The sequence below is a fragment of the Colius striatus genome, chromosome W (assembly GCF_028858725.1).
Source record: "Colius striatus isolate bColStr4 chromosome W, bColStr4.1.hap1, whole genome shotgun sequence".
Taxonomy (NCBI): Eukaryota; Metazoa; Chordata; class Aves; order Coliiformes; family Coliidae; genus Colius; species Colius striatus.
Window position 1 is genome coordinate 8,876,194 of NC_084789.1, and position 14,944 is coordinate 8,891,137.

Consider the following 14,944-nt stretch of genomic DNA (forward strand, 5'->3'; position numbering starts at 1 on the left):
AGAGCAAGGCTTTATTGTGTTGTGGGCAGGGGAAGGGGAACAGGGGCCTGAGAGGGGCACAGGAACCACTCCCCCTGCTGCCAGTCCCCAGTACCGACCACGCTTCAGGGCTCAACACTAAAACACCAACCCGAGACACAGAATAACTTAACCCTGGGGCAACGTCCGGGGGGAGAACGACGGGACACAGACCTCCAAGGGATAAGGCTGCGGGATGGGGGGGACACAGCCCCATGCGCTGCGCGTCCCCAGCCCAAGCTGCCTCTGACACAGACTGAGGGGAGGGGGGTGAACATGCAGGATGTAAGAAACAAAACAAGTTTTCTCGCGACTCAGGTCAGACTCTGCCGTGAAGCACTTTTATTAAGCGTTCTTGCAAGAGCGGGTGTCCTAGCTAGCAGGCACACCTGATGGATACAACGTTCGGCTTTTTTTCCCTATCCCAGCCGCGAGATCTCTCCCTTGTTTCCCAATTGATTAGGTACTCCAAGATTTACAACTTCCCGAGGCGCCTACAATCCCCTCGGGATGTCTGGTTCTTGTATCTTATCACCCATACCCCCACAGTCTTAAGATTTAAGACTCATAAGTCATCTGGTTAACACTACAAAGAAACAGATAATGGTAGAAATTCTTTGTCTTAATATCTTTGGCTCTATTCCTGCAAAAACAACATTAACATTTCTTACACAGGATCAGGCTCCTATGCTGCAGGGGAGGAAGGAACAAGCTCCCCCTGCCCCTCTCCCCCCCATAGCATCTCATAGCTCTGGTGAAAGCAGATGGGGCCCGCACTCAGGGAAGATGATATGCAAGCATGTCCCCGTGTGCGAGGCCACATGTGGGCCACGGCAGGAGGAGTGTCTGTGTGGGAGGAAGGCACTCGGTGAGACCAGCAGCAGTCACGTTGGGCAATGGGGCGAGGGGCACATTTAGGGTTTGGGCCCATGAGCATGCAAGGCACGAATGTGCAAGGCACTGAAAGAAAGGAAAAAATTGAACTAAAATGGCGTCAGAAACTGCAGGGTAAAACTGGGGACATTGCTCCCTCCCCCCCACGCTATCAGGGTGACCTGGGTTGGGGCTTGTTTGGGTTTTGGCTCGTTTGGGCATGTATGGATATGTTGGGGTTTGTTTCGGTATGGTTGGGGCTTGTTTGGGTTTTGGCTCGTTTGGGCATGTCTGGACATGTTGGGGTTTGTATCGAATGGAACTGCGCAGGTGTGCTGGGATTTTCCACTCTCCTTCCCCACACTATTGATGTGCAGATGTGCTGGAATTTTCCGCCTCCTCCCCTCTCTATATAAACCCTCCCCGCCGGGCCTCGTGGTCGCCTCCTCTATCTCCTGCGTGAGGTATGAGACGGCCCGGAGCTCCGAAATAAAGCCACCTCGTGTTTTTGCAGCAAGCTGGTCTCTCGTCTTCCTTGAGGTGATCGCCGGCCGGTGTTTAAAGCGAAAGTTCCGAAATAAGGGAAGCTTTCAGGCACAAGCGTGCAAGAGCCAGGCTGTGCGCTGGCAAACCTAGGGAAGTGGAAAGGAGTGCACAGAAGCCAGCACCAGGAGGCAGGTTGGGTCAGGGAGAGAGATGGTACTTGTGCAAAGTCACACACTGGCCTCATGCTCCCCTGGCATGGGGCCGGGTGTGTGGGGGTCAGTAGAACTTCTCTGATTCCTGCCATTTGGTCACCCAGTGTTGCACCCAGGGCAGGAGGCTGCCAGCGCTGTTCTTGCCAGACCCTTACTGCATGGTACTTGGGCATGATCCAGTAGTAGCGGATCTGCTGGAAGAAGTCATACTGGGAAGGAGGGGAGAGAGTCAGCATGGGGCAGGAGTGCAGTGGGGAGAGACCCCAGAGCTGGCGAGAGCAGAGGCAAAGGGAGCAGCAGTCCTGGAGCTGCCCGGAGAGACCCATGGAGACCACTATGTCCTAGAGGGACCCTACAGAGTCTGTCAGGAGAGATGAGTCAGTGAGGAAGAGGAGACTGAAGAGGAGGAGGATGCCGCTGCAGCCAGCCCCCATGGGGCATTACCAAGCGGGTGGCACAGGTGCCCGGGAGGGCAGGGGGCTGCCCCCTGCCTAGTAGTCATCCGTCAGCCACTTGATTTCCGATGGCTGGATCCTTGTCTCCACCTTCTGCCCCTTGGTTTTGTACATGGCCTGTGTGTTGGCCCGCCGGAAGAAACTGCACTGCGAGGAAGGAGGTGATGGGGGGGAGTCGGGGGGGGGATGTGAGAGGGGCTGGGGAGCTCCTGGGCACCCTGCAGGGTGGAGGAAGTGGGGCAGCAAGCTGCCCCATTGCACCCTTAACCCTGGGGATGCTCTGGGGGGTGGCCCTACAGACCCACGTAACCCACTCTGGACAGAGTGGGGGGACCTCAGGGGGCTGGAGACCCCCTAGTCCCTGCAGCACAGGGGGAGGTGGGAGCCACAGTACAAGGAGGGGCCCAGCCCCACTTTGGGGTTTTTTTTTTGCAGCTCCCAAAATGTTTTGCTCCTTTTTTTCATCACCCTGCAGCCAGGCACCTTCCACCTGGGGGGCACCTCCTGAGGGTCCCGCAGCCAGGCGGGAAGGATGGCAGCCACTGGTGGCACAAGTCCGTCAGGTCTCAGCATGACTCCTGCACCCTCTTGGGAGAGGCATCTGGGTACCCCATCACCTTCCAGAGCAGAAGGATGATCAGCCCCAGCAGCACCAGCCACAGTGTGATCTCTGCCGGCTGCTCCTCCGTCAGCTCTGAGTCCATGTCCACTGAGAACTGAAAGAGGAGAGCCTCATCAGGGAAAGAGTTCTCAGTGGCCCCAAGTCCCACCCAGCCTGCCTCAGTAAGAGGCTCTAGCATCGCTCACCTGCACCATGTGGTTCCTCATGTTGATGGTGCAGACGTGGGTCTGGAGGAAAAGCATCGCTGTGCCATCCACCTTCACCTAGTCAAAATCGCTGTACTCCTGTAGGGCAGGGACAGCCCACGAGGGAAGAGGTGGCTGTTAGCTGCTGAGCTGAGACCTGGCAAACTCGGTGCCCTGATCTAGCCCCCACCACCAAGGGAGCAGCCCAGCCCTGCCCCTCATCCCCAGGCCATGCTGACCTAAATGAAGGTGCTGTTCCACACGCAGGCGCGGATGCTGAAGGTGGTGGAGTGCTGGGTGTGCAAGAGCAGGCACTCAAACCAGATGCAGTGAGTGGTGCCCTTGGAGCAGCTCTGGGAGATAAGGGGGGTTTAAGGAGGGAACTAGAACCCCAGCACGCCATGCTAGTGCCCAGAGGCAGCGTGCAGGGTGGTTCTGGGGGTGTGTGAGTGTGCTGCTGGACCTCCCTCACCCCCTGCAGCCCCCACTCACCAGTACTACCTCTGACTTGGCCTTGGCAGTGGCCAGGGTGATGGGGGGCTCCGCCGGCTCAGGGGCCTTCAGCTCCCACCTCTGACAGGATGGAGCCTGGTCCTCCAGTTGGGGGGAGAGGGGGGACACGCAGAGACCCATTAGAGCCTGGGCAGCTCTGCCCACCCCGGGCTGGTAGGGCTGGTAGTACCCATGCAGTGGGGCAGGGACATGTCCCTGCTAAGCAGGAGGGATCAGGTCATTCACAGTGAGGTTGAGGGGGTTAATGACCCCTCCAGGTGGCCAGCAGGTCTCATTGCCACTGATGAGGATCTCAGTGGGGTAGAGGGAGCCATTTCCCATTGGGGATCTCATAGGGCCATTCGAAGCCCACCAGGATGGTGCCCAGGGTGCCCAGCAACTCACCCTTGGCAGCAGAGCAAGAGATGGAGACCAGCACTCCCTACCTCCCCACAGGTACTGGCTACCCTCAGCTCACCTGGAAGTCAAAGGCGAGGGGCTGCCCATGTCCTGCTCTCTCTGCATGGCTGACTCGCCCACCACCATCCCACTGAAGTGTGACTGGGCGTGGGAGGGTGTTCTGGGGACAGAACGGCGGACAGGCATGGTGAGTGGGACAGAGTGAATGGGGAGCACCTCTGGGGTGTTCCACTGCCTGTTCCTGGGACACGGCAGGCTGTGTCCACTCCAAATTCAGGTGAGGTGGATTGGGGGGGATGCAGAGGGACAGGAAGCACAGCCTGGCTATACTCACATGTTTAGCGAGGACTGGATGCTGCCACCAGCAGCTTGGCCAGCACAGGCTGCAGGTCCTCTTTGGTGCTTTGCCTGCCAAGGCACCGGGGTCAGCATCTCCCACTACCAAACAGCCCCCAGACAGCATGGGGCAGCCTCCACCCCCCAACGGGAGTCATGGGGTCCCCTTCCTGCCCACCCCAAGAGCCCTGCTTGCTTTTTTGTCCTTCCTGGACCAGCAATGCTGCTGGATACAATCCTAATTCACCACTAAGCAAAAGAAGAACCAACATCATTCCTGGCACCCTCTTCCCAGCCCACTTCTACCCACCTGGAAACACTCACGTGGACAGGTCCAGCCATACCATCTCCCATGTGTCCAGAATGATCCCAATGGCCTTCAAGGTGATGATCACCTCTGCCTGCAGCACAACAGGATCATGGAGCAGCTCAGCTGGATCTCTCCTGATCTTCTTCCTGTAATGGGGGTCTCCAGTGCTCTGGTTGTAGAAGCAGATGGTGATGGTGATGCTGGGGGGCGAAAGAGGCGATGAGTGGAGTCGCCGTCCCCACAGTGCCACAAGCAGGACCGGCTGCACTGGGAGTCACCAGGCGGCAGGCATGCATCACGAAGAGTCCACCTTGTTGTGGGTCACCGTTGAAGGTCTTGTCCAAGAGGTTTGATCACAGGCCGAGCTCTGGGCAGAAATGGGGGTCAGCTGAGCTCCCCTTGCCTGGCACATCGCTTTGTGCCCACCTTCGTGCCCATCTCACTGCCCTGGGGATGCTGGCAGAGGCAGGATCCATCCCTGGGAGGTGGCAGGGAGTGCAGAGGGCTGTGGACTGCCTCCATTCCCCCTCCCTTACCGGAGCAGGACAATCCTCTCTGCCAAGCTGCCCACCAGGAGGTCAGGGTAGGAGTTACCATCCACGTCCAGCCTCCCACTCAGTGAGTACTTGAAGGTCCGCATGCTGGTGAGACCCAGGTCTGACCTGCTGATCACCTGCATTTGGGGGAAGTGGGGGTATCACCCATTACCAGCCCCGTGGATCCGAGGATCTGCCCACTGCACCCCATGCCAGACCCCTGCTGCCCTAGTGAGGGGCTCCCCATGGGGCTGTTACCTGCCAGGGTTTGTCCAGCAGCCCTTCTGTGTTGCTGTGGTAGATGTAGACCTTGCCAGGCCCCTCAAAAGGAGCCCCCACAGCGATATCTGTAGGGAGAAGAGCAGGATCAGCCCCACAGAGACAGGGTGAGGGCTGCCCTACAGTCCTTTCACACCTCAACCCTTCTTTGACCCTCTCTGCACTTAACTCTCACCCAGCCCCTTTCCTCCTTGAATGCACACCCCCAAGATGTCCCCTATCTCCTCTTCTTCACCCCAAACCTCTCAACAGACTCACCACATTCCCTCAAGTGAGATTTCATCTTACCTGGAGACATTTCCACCCAAATGCAGCCCCCTATCGTGATTTGACACGAGAGTCATTTCTCATAAAGGCAAAGGGGCTGTAAAGATGGCTCCTGTAAGAAGTTGCTCAAAACTCTCCCCAGCTCTGAGCCAGATCCACTTCTGGGACTGTGTGGGTGTGTGTTTAATTGAAAAAGGATATGATTTGGACCAGCCAGATATTTCTTTAGTTTGAAGAAAGGTGGTGGTTGAATAAATAAGGTATTGTATAACAAGGGAGTTGATGCAGGGGCTGATGGTAGCAAGTTGTTTCCAATCATTAAGAACAGGTGCTGCATGCTCAGCATGTGAAGAAGACAGAGTAATCAATTGAGCCTGGTGTGATCACATGGGCAAAAGTAGGATATAAAAGGAAGTAGAAGGCAAGTGAAAGGCAGCTTTGAGTCAACCTTGTTGATTATACTGTGCTGTCTGTGTGCATGCCAGCATGACCATCATTTGCCTCACTACAGGGCTGAGCCAATTAGAAGCCTCCACAATCACTTTTTAAGAAGAATCTGAAAGAGGAGGGTTCTTTCTGTTTCTTCCTTCTTCTGCCCCTTCTTTTCCAGCTGGTGGTGGTGCAAGGAGTGGCGGGAGAGAAACAACCATGCATATTCCAAGGTCAGTGAGGAAAGGACTGGTGAAGCAGTGATTTGTTTGCATTTTGTTGAAGATGCTGCATCAAGGGCAGAGGCTCATTTTGCTAAAGAAGACCCTGAGCTGGGGCAGTGACTATGGCTGGAGGAGGCTGTGTCCCGTGGAAGGGACCCAATATTCACAAAAGCTGTAACTGTGGGGAGGAACCCACAATAAAGAAGCTCATTAAAATTATGTCCAGAAGAAGCCACATCCCAAGGGAGGGACCCTGTATCTGCAGAAGCTGCAACTGTAGAGAGGAATCCATGCCAGAGATATTCATTGAAGACTGTCCTGTGGGAAGGACCCTGTATTGGCAGAAGCTGTAGCTGTTGGGAAGAACCCACACCAGAGAAGTTCATTAAGGACTGTGTCCTGTGGGAGGGACTCTGTGTTGGAGCAGGGGAAGAATGCCAGGAGTTGACTTCATCTGAGAAGAGAGAAGGGGCAGAGCCCATCTGTGAGAGACTGACCACATCCCCCATTCCCTACCCCCTGAGCAGTTGAGGGGGGAGGGAGATCTTAAAGTGCTGGTTTCAATTTTCTCATCATTTTGCTCCCTTTTTGCTTTTATTACGTTCTGTTTCTTGTAGGTGGTAGAATAAACTTTTCTCTCCAAGTTGAGTAGTGGAGTCTGTTTTGCCTGGAACTGTAGTTGGCGGTGACCCTCCCTGCCCTTGTATCAATCCACAACAACTTTAGTTATCTTTTTTTCCTCCCATCTCACTGGGGCCTCTGCCATCTTAACACGTGTGTGGGTGGAAGGGGGGCAGTGAGCAAGAAATGGTTGTGATGCTTCTTTGCTAGCAGGGCCAAACCACAACACTGCCCCACCATGGCTCTCCTCACAAGGGCCCCCAGCACCTCACCCTGGACACTGTCCTGGTTGATGTCCCTGATGTTGGCCGTGCTGAAGCTGAAGGCAGAGTAGCTGGGGCCAGTGAGGACCAGGATGGGGTGGGCCTAGAAGCCCCACACCTTGTTTATGTAGATGTAGACTACACCTCCCACTTCCTGCTTCCGCTGGAAGTAGTAGGGGGCTGCCACCACCAGGTCCTGCCACCTGCAGAGCTGAGGGGCCAGTTGGGCTGGGGGCTGCGACAACCCCTCTGATATGCCAGAAGGAGTGAGGACCCCCAAAGACATGAAAAGATGTTTCCCCCTAAAACCCCTCCCCATGTTATGATCCACAGAGACCTCACTCAAGCTGTAGGATGCCCCAGGTGAGACCCCTACCATGGGAGCTGGGGTTGTCCTGGTCCACTGCCCTCACCCATCGTTGTTGAGGTCTGACAGGGTCATGGTGCTGCCAAAGTAGGAGCTGACCTGATGGCCGGGCAGGAGGAGGCTCCTCTGCAGTGTTTGCTGGGGGCTGCAGCTCAGCAGGTACATGGCCCCTGTGTGCTGGTACCAGGGAGCACCTGTCACCACTGTTACTATGTCCTGCTGCAGCACTGTGCTGCCCACCTCTGCTGTGTGCCCTGCACCAAAGCCCCCGGTGAGATAGGGGCCTGCACAGAGCCCCATCACGCCCCCAGTCCCTGTGTCACCCCACGTGACTTCCTCCAGCCTCTGAACACTGCGCTGTCAACCACTGTGCCCCTGCTCACAGCATCCCTGGAGGGTCTCCAAGTCCCCCTAAACCCCTTTAACATCATCCCCAAGGTTTCCCTTAAATCCACATCCCCAAACCTCCTCCTCACCCCAAATGGCCCCAGGCCCCCTGCCTCACTGCCCCCTACCTATATAAGTATTGCCATTTTTCTTGTTGGGGTAGGAGAAGTCATGAAGGCCCCACATCTCCCGCTGCAGCATGTAGTTGGTACCTGCAACAGTGGGAAGGGGGGGGGGTTAACCCTGGCCCTGCTCCCCTCACCCACCTGCATGCATGTGTGTGCACACAGACATGCTCACCCACGCACAGAGAGTGTTTAGATAAGCACACACTGAGGTGCACATGGGTGATATGTGTAGGGCAGCTTCAGGCACGTCCTCACATGCAAAAATGCAAACGTGTACACTCACCATGCACGAGGGCACATAAGTGTGTGCACGCGCACACATGCTCCGATGTGCACACACAACAGGATGCCCTGTGGGGGTACTGAGCCAAGGTCAATTGCATGAGGTTCAACAAGGGCAAGTGCTGGGTCCTGCACTTGGGTCACACCAATCCCAGGCAACACTACAGGCTTGGGGAAGAGGGGCTGGAAAGATGCCCAGAGGGAAAGGACCTGGGGGTGTTAAGCAGCAGTGGCTGAACGTGAGCCAGCAGTGTGCCCAGGTGGCCAAGAAGACCAATGGCATCCTGGCTTGTATCAGAAATAGTGTGGCCAGCAGGACCAGGGCAGTGATTGTCCCCCTGTTCTGGGCACTGGTGAGGCTGCACCTTGAATACTGTATTCAGTTCTGGGCCCCTTACTACAAGAAAGACACTGAGGGGCTGGAGCATGTCCGGAGACAGGCAGCAGAGCTGGGGAAGGGGCTGGAGCACAAGTCTGATGGGGAGCAGCTGAGGGAGCTGGGGGTGTTCAGCCCAGAGAAGAGGAGGCTGAGGGGAGACATGAACACTCTCTGCAACTAGATTGGACATTAGGAAGAACTTTTTCATGCAGATGGTTATTAAACACTGTCCCAGGCTGCTCAGGGAGGTGGTGGAGTTACCATCCCTGGAGATATTTAAAAGATGCATAGATGAGGTGCTGAGGGATATGGTTTAGTTTAGTGATGGGATTGGCAGTGTGAGGTTAGTGGTTGGACTTGAATATCTTAAAGGTCTTTTCCAACCATAATGATCCTGTGGGATTCTGTGGCACAGGCGTCGGTTGTCCCCAGGGAACGGGCTGCCCAGTCCTGCCCCTCCTCAGCACATGCACCTTGCCAGTTATAGGCACTGGACGCCTCAAAGTAGATGATGTTGGCAGTGAAGCCAGCACTGGTGCCCATCTGGCACATGCCGATCTTGTTGGTGTCGGAGTTGCACATCTCGTTGTGGTAGGTCTGCCACTCGTTGCTGATGTTGAGGCGCAGGTCATTACCCTGCATGTAGCACTTGCTCACCATGCGCCGCTGGTCTTCGCTGCCCGACCCACAGCACCTTTGTGTACTGGTGAGCACAGGCCTGCCGGGACAGCGCTGTGCCCGCCTCAGCACCCCAAAAATGAGGGGCCACCACCCCCTGCCCACTGCCACCGTGCTGGGGACATGTGTGAGGCCTACACGAAAGGCCCACCAGCAGCTCTCTGGTGCAGTCATGTGAGATGGCAGTGTGGCACCAGCATGTGTGTGGGAAATATTGGGGTGCATGTGCACTCACCAACACCCTCCCAGCTGACTGCTGCTGGCTGGCCACTGTCACCCCCAGCTATGTAATCGATGATGGCCTTGTCTGGCTCACCTGGGCAAGGAGGAAACAGCCTGAGAGGGGGGACATTCCCTTCCCACCCTCAAAGCCCGCCAGGTGCTGGGGAGTGCATTCTGGGGTTCCTCAGGGTACTGGCATCAACTAGCCTCTTGCCCCCAGCACGTGAGTGCACAAGCACACTGAAAGGTCTCACAGGACAGTGAAAAGATAGACCCTCACCCTGGGGGGAGACACAAACTAAGCGACACACTCCTTGCCCCCATCTTGCAGGACCCAATCCCTGCCTGGGCTCATGGCTGAGTCCCTCATCCCAGTGTACAGGGGTGCAGGAACAGGGGGTCGAGATGATGCCAGGGACTCTCACACCCCCTGTTCGCTGTGCCAGGAGTCACTTGGCAGAGACAGCCGCTGCTGGGGCCCCCACACCTGTGTAAACACCCGCAGTCCTTCCCAGCTAACCTGTGCCTACGGCACTGCTGCGGCATGTCTGGTGGACAGGCTTAAGCTCCTGCTGCCATACCAGGGAATGCCACCAAGAACTGGGTGTCCCAGATGGAGAGAGAACCCCCCCTGGAGTGGGGAGGGGAAGCTGGGACCCGCTCCAGGAGGGGCACATGCGCATTCAGCTCCAAGGAGGATCTGGGCTTGCCTCCTCCCTCCAGGCAGCACCAGGGGTCCTAGGAGAAGCAGCACCCTTCTGGGGGTGACTCAGGCCCCCGGGGTGGGGGGCAGAGATGGCCCAGCTGAGTCACAGCAGTGCCAGGCAGGGAGGGGGACATCCTGGAGATGATGCACCCAAGGCCTGGCACCAGTGCGCTCATCCCCCAGGGGCTTTAAGGTGATGATGAAGGATACAAAGGACCCTTGGCACCCACCTGAACCTGTTAGCATTACTGTATATGGAAAGTTAGAAGTAGGTAGGCTAAGGTCTGTATCGAGGCCTAGTGAGCAGTGTGGGAATGTTGATGTAACCTAGCAGTTTAGGGAACTGGTGGGGCATGCTGAGCTTGTGCATTCTTGCTTAAACAAAGCAAAGAGATTAGTGAAGCATGCGGAACGCAGAATCTTGTTTTTCTCAAAGAAATCGTTATCTCGAATGATTACTCGTTTGTTATCTATAGAATTTATGACTGTGGATTTAGACAAGCATGTAAGAATTATAGTCTCAAGTAACTGCATGAAAGAGCACAATATAATCATAAAGTTTAGGAAAACTGGTAAACAGCACATGGACCTGATGAAGTAATCATTTTTGAAAAGTATATAAACTCTGTGAAATTTTCTGTTAAAGGGGGCTCTGACTTTGGACACTAGTCCTCAGGTCCCTAGGGCCCTCAATAAAGCACCGCATAAAACGACTTCAGTTGTTTTGTGTTTTCCTTCGGGAACGGGCAACAAACCCTCTATCCACCCCAAGACAAACAGCCCCCCCAGCAGGGAAGAGGCTGGGAATCCCCAAGTAGCAGCAGAGCCTAGGATCTGCAGCCTGGGGGGACAGCAGGAGGACCTGGTGTTCCCGGAGGGCTCCGGAAAGGACAGCCTTTCCGCTGGGAAGTCCTTCAAGATAGTGAGGACAATGGTGTAGAGGAGGCATGGCTGCACCATGCCCACAGAGGAAGTGTGTCCCCTCTCCCAGGCAGGACTGAAAGAGGCTGCCGGGGGGAAACAGGGAACCCAGAGAGCTGCTGCAGTCCCTAGACCTCACCTCAAAGCACTGGGGTAACAAACTGTCCAGTTTTGTCCTGGTTTGGGCTAGGATAGAGTTAACTTTGATGAGGAAGTAGGAAGGGGCACAGCATGGGCAGCTGACCTGGGCTGGCCAACAGGTATTCGATACCATACTGACATCATGCTCAGTACATATAGGCAGGGAGCTAGTCGGGGGCGGGGCTGCGGGAGCAGAGGCAGGGCTGCCGGTCGGAAGGGGTCGCGTCGGGTCCCGGGTGGTGAGCAGCCGCGGCACGCGCCATTCCTTTTGTATATCCCCCTCATTTACTGTTAAAACTGTTTTTTCCTTTTTCCCCCTGAACCTGTTTCTTCTTATTGTTGTTCTATTAAACCGCTCTTATTTCAACCTACGCGGGTTTTCCCCCTTTTTCTCTGGTTCCCCTTCCCGCTCCACCGGGAGGGGAAGGAGTGAGCGAGCACCCTCGTGGCTCTTTGTTCCCGGCTGGGCAAAACCACGACAGTTTTCAGCGTGGCCAGTTCGGCCACTGTTGAGGACACAGACAAGTCTGTCTGTCCCTGTGGGAAACCAAGATGCAGGACTCAGTACAGCATGAGAATCATAGAATCATAGAATGGTGGGGTTGGAAGGAACCTTTAGAGATCATCTAGTCCAACCCCCCTGCAGAAGCAGGTAAACCTATATCAGGTCACATAGGAACGTGTCCAGGCGGGTCTTGAAGACCTCCAAGGAAGGAGACTCCACACCCTCCCTGGGCAGCCTGTGCCAGGGCTCCTGCACTCTCACAGTAAAATAGTTTTTTCTTATATTTAAATGGAACTTTTTGTGTTCCAGCTTCATCCCATTACCCTTTGTCCTGTTGCTAGATACAATAGAAAAAAGGGATGCCCCAACCTCCTGACACCCACCATTTAGATATTTGTAAATATTAATAAGATCTTTCCTCAGTCTCCTCTTTTCTAGAGTAAACAGCCCCAGTTCTGCAGTCTTTCCTCATATGAAAGATGTTCCAGAGAAAGAAGTGGACTGGTATGTGAACACAGCGAGCACATGTAGCTGATTGGAGGAGCCTCTGCCTGAACAGGAGATGCAAGTAGCAAACAAGGTATCAGCACAGCTGCTCTGAAGGCCACTGAACAAACCCAATCCTGATTAGAATGATCTAAGGGGGGTATAAGTAAAGGGTTTGCTTGTACAATAAACGATTCTGTTCCTGCACCTGTCCATGCCCATGCTGACACAAATGGTGTCTCCATGTGAGGGGACAATGTTTGCAGTCAAAGACTGAGCCAGTGGCAAGCCCCACAGAACTGAAGCTGCTGAAAGGAATCAGGAGCCTGGCGCCGGCACAATTCACCATTGCGGGGAGAGCAAGGTGAGCTGTGGTGGACGATGAGTTGTAGCCTATCATCTGAAGAAAAATCGGTCCTGAGACTGATGGAAGGATTATTATCTAAGCATAAGGTGCACATAGTCCCAAATACCCTAGGAAAACTCTTGAAATGGGTCTTTGTTGAGGTCCCTGGGGTTGATGCCATTTCTATCTTTATGACTCCTATATGGGATGAAGCTGGGGTGAGACCATGGGACCGCATGACATGGGAAGATAAACTTGCTGTGGAATTGTTATCTCCTTGGAGATTAATGCTGGAAATGATGCAGAAAAAGGACAGAGTTAATCGACCTAATGAGGGGGATCAGGATCACACAGCACGTGTGCCCACACCTTTCTGCAGGACAGAAGGTGAATGGTTGGGAATGGGAGTCATGAGGAATTCAGTCACCCGGGAACAACAAATAAATTTACATGTTACACTACATCTTGGACAATCAGCAGCCAATGCCTATGCTGCCTTTAGTAACTTTTCTTGATTGTGTTCAAAAGAATGTGCTGGATTTCCTTCCTACGGGTACTTTTGACATGGGAATGTGGACTAAAATAGGTGAAAAGCTCTGGGATGCAGCCACTGGGACAGATAAAAAAGCTGTGCAACATCTGCCAGTGTGGCACCAGGTGTCCAAAGCCTTAGAGCAAATGCGTAGAGTCGAAAGATAAGCGGCCACAGTTTTAGGCAGTGGGACTCTCAGATTCTAAAGAGGAGAATCTTTTTCCCTTTGACCCTGGCTCTACTGATTCTGAGCAAGGACAGGATTTATTTCCTCCCAATGATGAGTCTAGAGATGTTAACCGGTTGGGAGACGTGGACTTCGCTCCATCCAAGCAGTGCGGCGGGAAGGAGCCCGGGAACCGAAAGCACAAGCGGTTCGTGCGGTGGCGGCGCGGGATGGGTGACAGCGACCGCGACTGCCGGAGCTCCGACAGCTCATCCCTGAGCGCCTTCCCCCCTGCCGCCCGAGCCCGCGGCCCCCCCGCGGTGCTGAGCTCGGCCATGACGGCGTTGGGCTCCCCGTTCCGGTGATCAGCTCGTCCATGGGCTCCCTGTGGCCCCTGCCATCGCCTACGGCCCTCTCAGCAGCCCCCAGATCAACTCGACTATGGGGCTGTTCCCACCCCCTGCCCCTCCGAGCAGCTCCGAGGTCATGAAGCCCCCTCCAAGGTTGTGGGCAGGGTCATACCTCCCCGCAACTCCCCCCTCCGGACCCCGCAAGAGGCTCTGCACCATCTGCAGGGACCGATCCTCGGGGAAGCACTACGGGGTGTACAGCTGCAAGGGCTGCAAGGGCTTCTTTGAACGCATCATCTGCAAGGACGTGATCTACGCCTGTCGCGACAACCATGACTGTGTGGTGGACAAACGGCAGTGTAACCGCGGCCAGTACAACCGCTGCCAGTACTGCCACCACCAGTGAATTTGGTTTTAATTCCAAATTATTTTCAACCTTATGCTCTTTTGTGTCAATGGAATCCAGAAAGCAGAGATCTTCTTTTGATCATAGAATGGGTCTTTTTGCCTCGTGCTTTTTCAAAAAACAATCACTTCACGAGTAGAGATGTACTCTGTGTTGATCCAGAAAGGAAGGTTCCATTTGCATGCTTTGTAAGCATCAGATCCTGATGTCATTTATATACCTAGTAATAAAAAGGCATCTCGACTGGATGATTGCAGAATCACTGACCATGCAGACTGCTCTTGCAGATTTTACTGGGCAAATGTCTGGACATTTACCTAAACATGTATCGTTAAGTTCTCTCAATGATTTTCCTCTAGGAGCGAAAGTTCTGTTGTCTCATGTACCTCTTACTGAAGGTATCACTGTATTTACTGATGGGTCTGGGAAAAACGTATTGTGCAGTGGTGCTCTGGAGGACAGAAACACAACTGGAATCAGGACATTCAGATAATCAAAGGCTCACCTCAAGTGCTGGAGCTTGCGGTAGCCTGAGCATTTCAGTTATTTCCAAAAACTAACCTTAATATTGTCTCTGACTCTCTTTATGTTACAGGTATAGTGAAGCGGATGGAAGGTTCTTTTTTGAAGGAAGTCAATAATCCTGAACTGTTTATCCAGCTTAAAAGATTGTGGGATTATGTTTCAAGGTGTTCACACTCATATTTTATCACTTGTGCGATTACAGGCACCTTTGCCTGGACCTTTGGCAGAGGGTAATCGTATTGCAGGTCATGCTACAGTAGCTTTGGCTACTCCTCAGTTATTTCAACAAGCTAAACTTTCACATTACCTTTTTCACCAAAACAGACGAGCATTGCAAAAACAATTTCAATTACCCACAGAACAAGCTTATAACGTAATCTTAACTTGTC

At 54.2% G+C, this 14,944-nt stretch overlaps 1 protein-coding gene and 1 pseudogene across 1 annotated transcript; one reads left to right on the plus strand and one right to left on the minus strand.

The window, feature by feature from the left end:
• Window positions 1-1,653: 1,653 nt before the first annotated feature.
• On the minus strand, window positions 1,654-13,611 carry LOC133628606 (integrin alpha-3-like; annotated as a pseudogene).
• On the plus strand, window positions 13,402-14,198 carry LOC133628666 (retinoic acid receptor RXR-gamma-A-like). Its single transcript, XM_062017092.1, has one exon. The coding sequence runs from the start codon at window positions 13,716-13,718 to the stop codon at window positions 14,028-14,030; it is 315 nt and encodes a 104-aa protein (XP_061873076.1). The 5' UTR covers window positions 13,402-13,715; the 3' UTR covers window positions 14,031-14,198.
• Window positions 14,199-14,944: the final 746 nt, after the last annotated feature.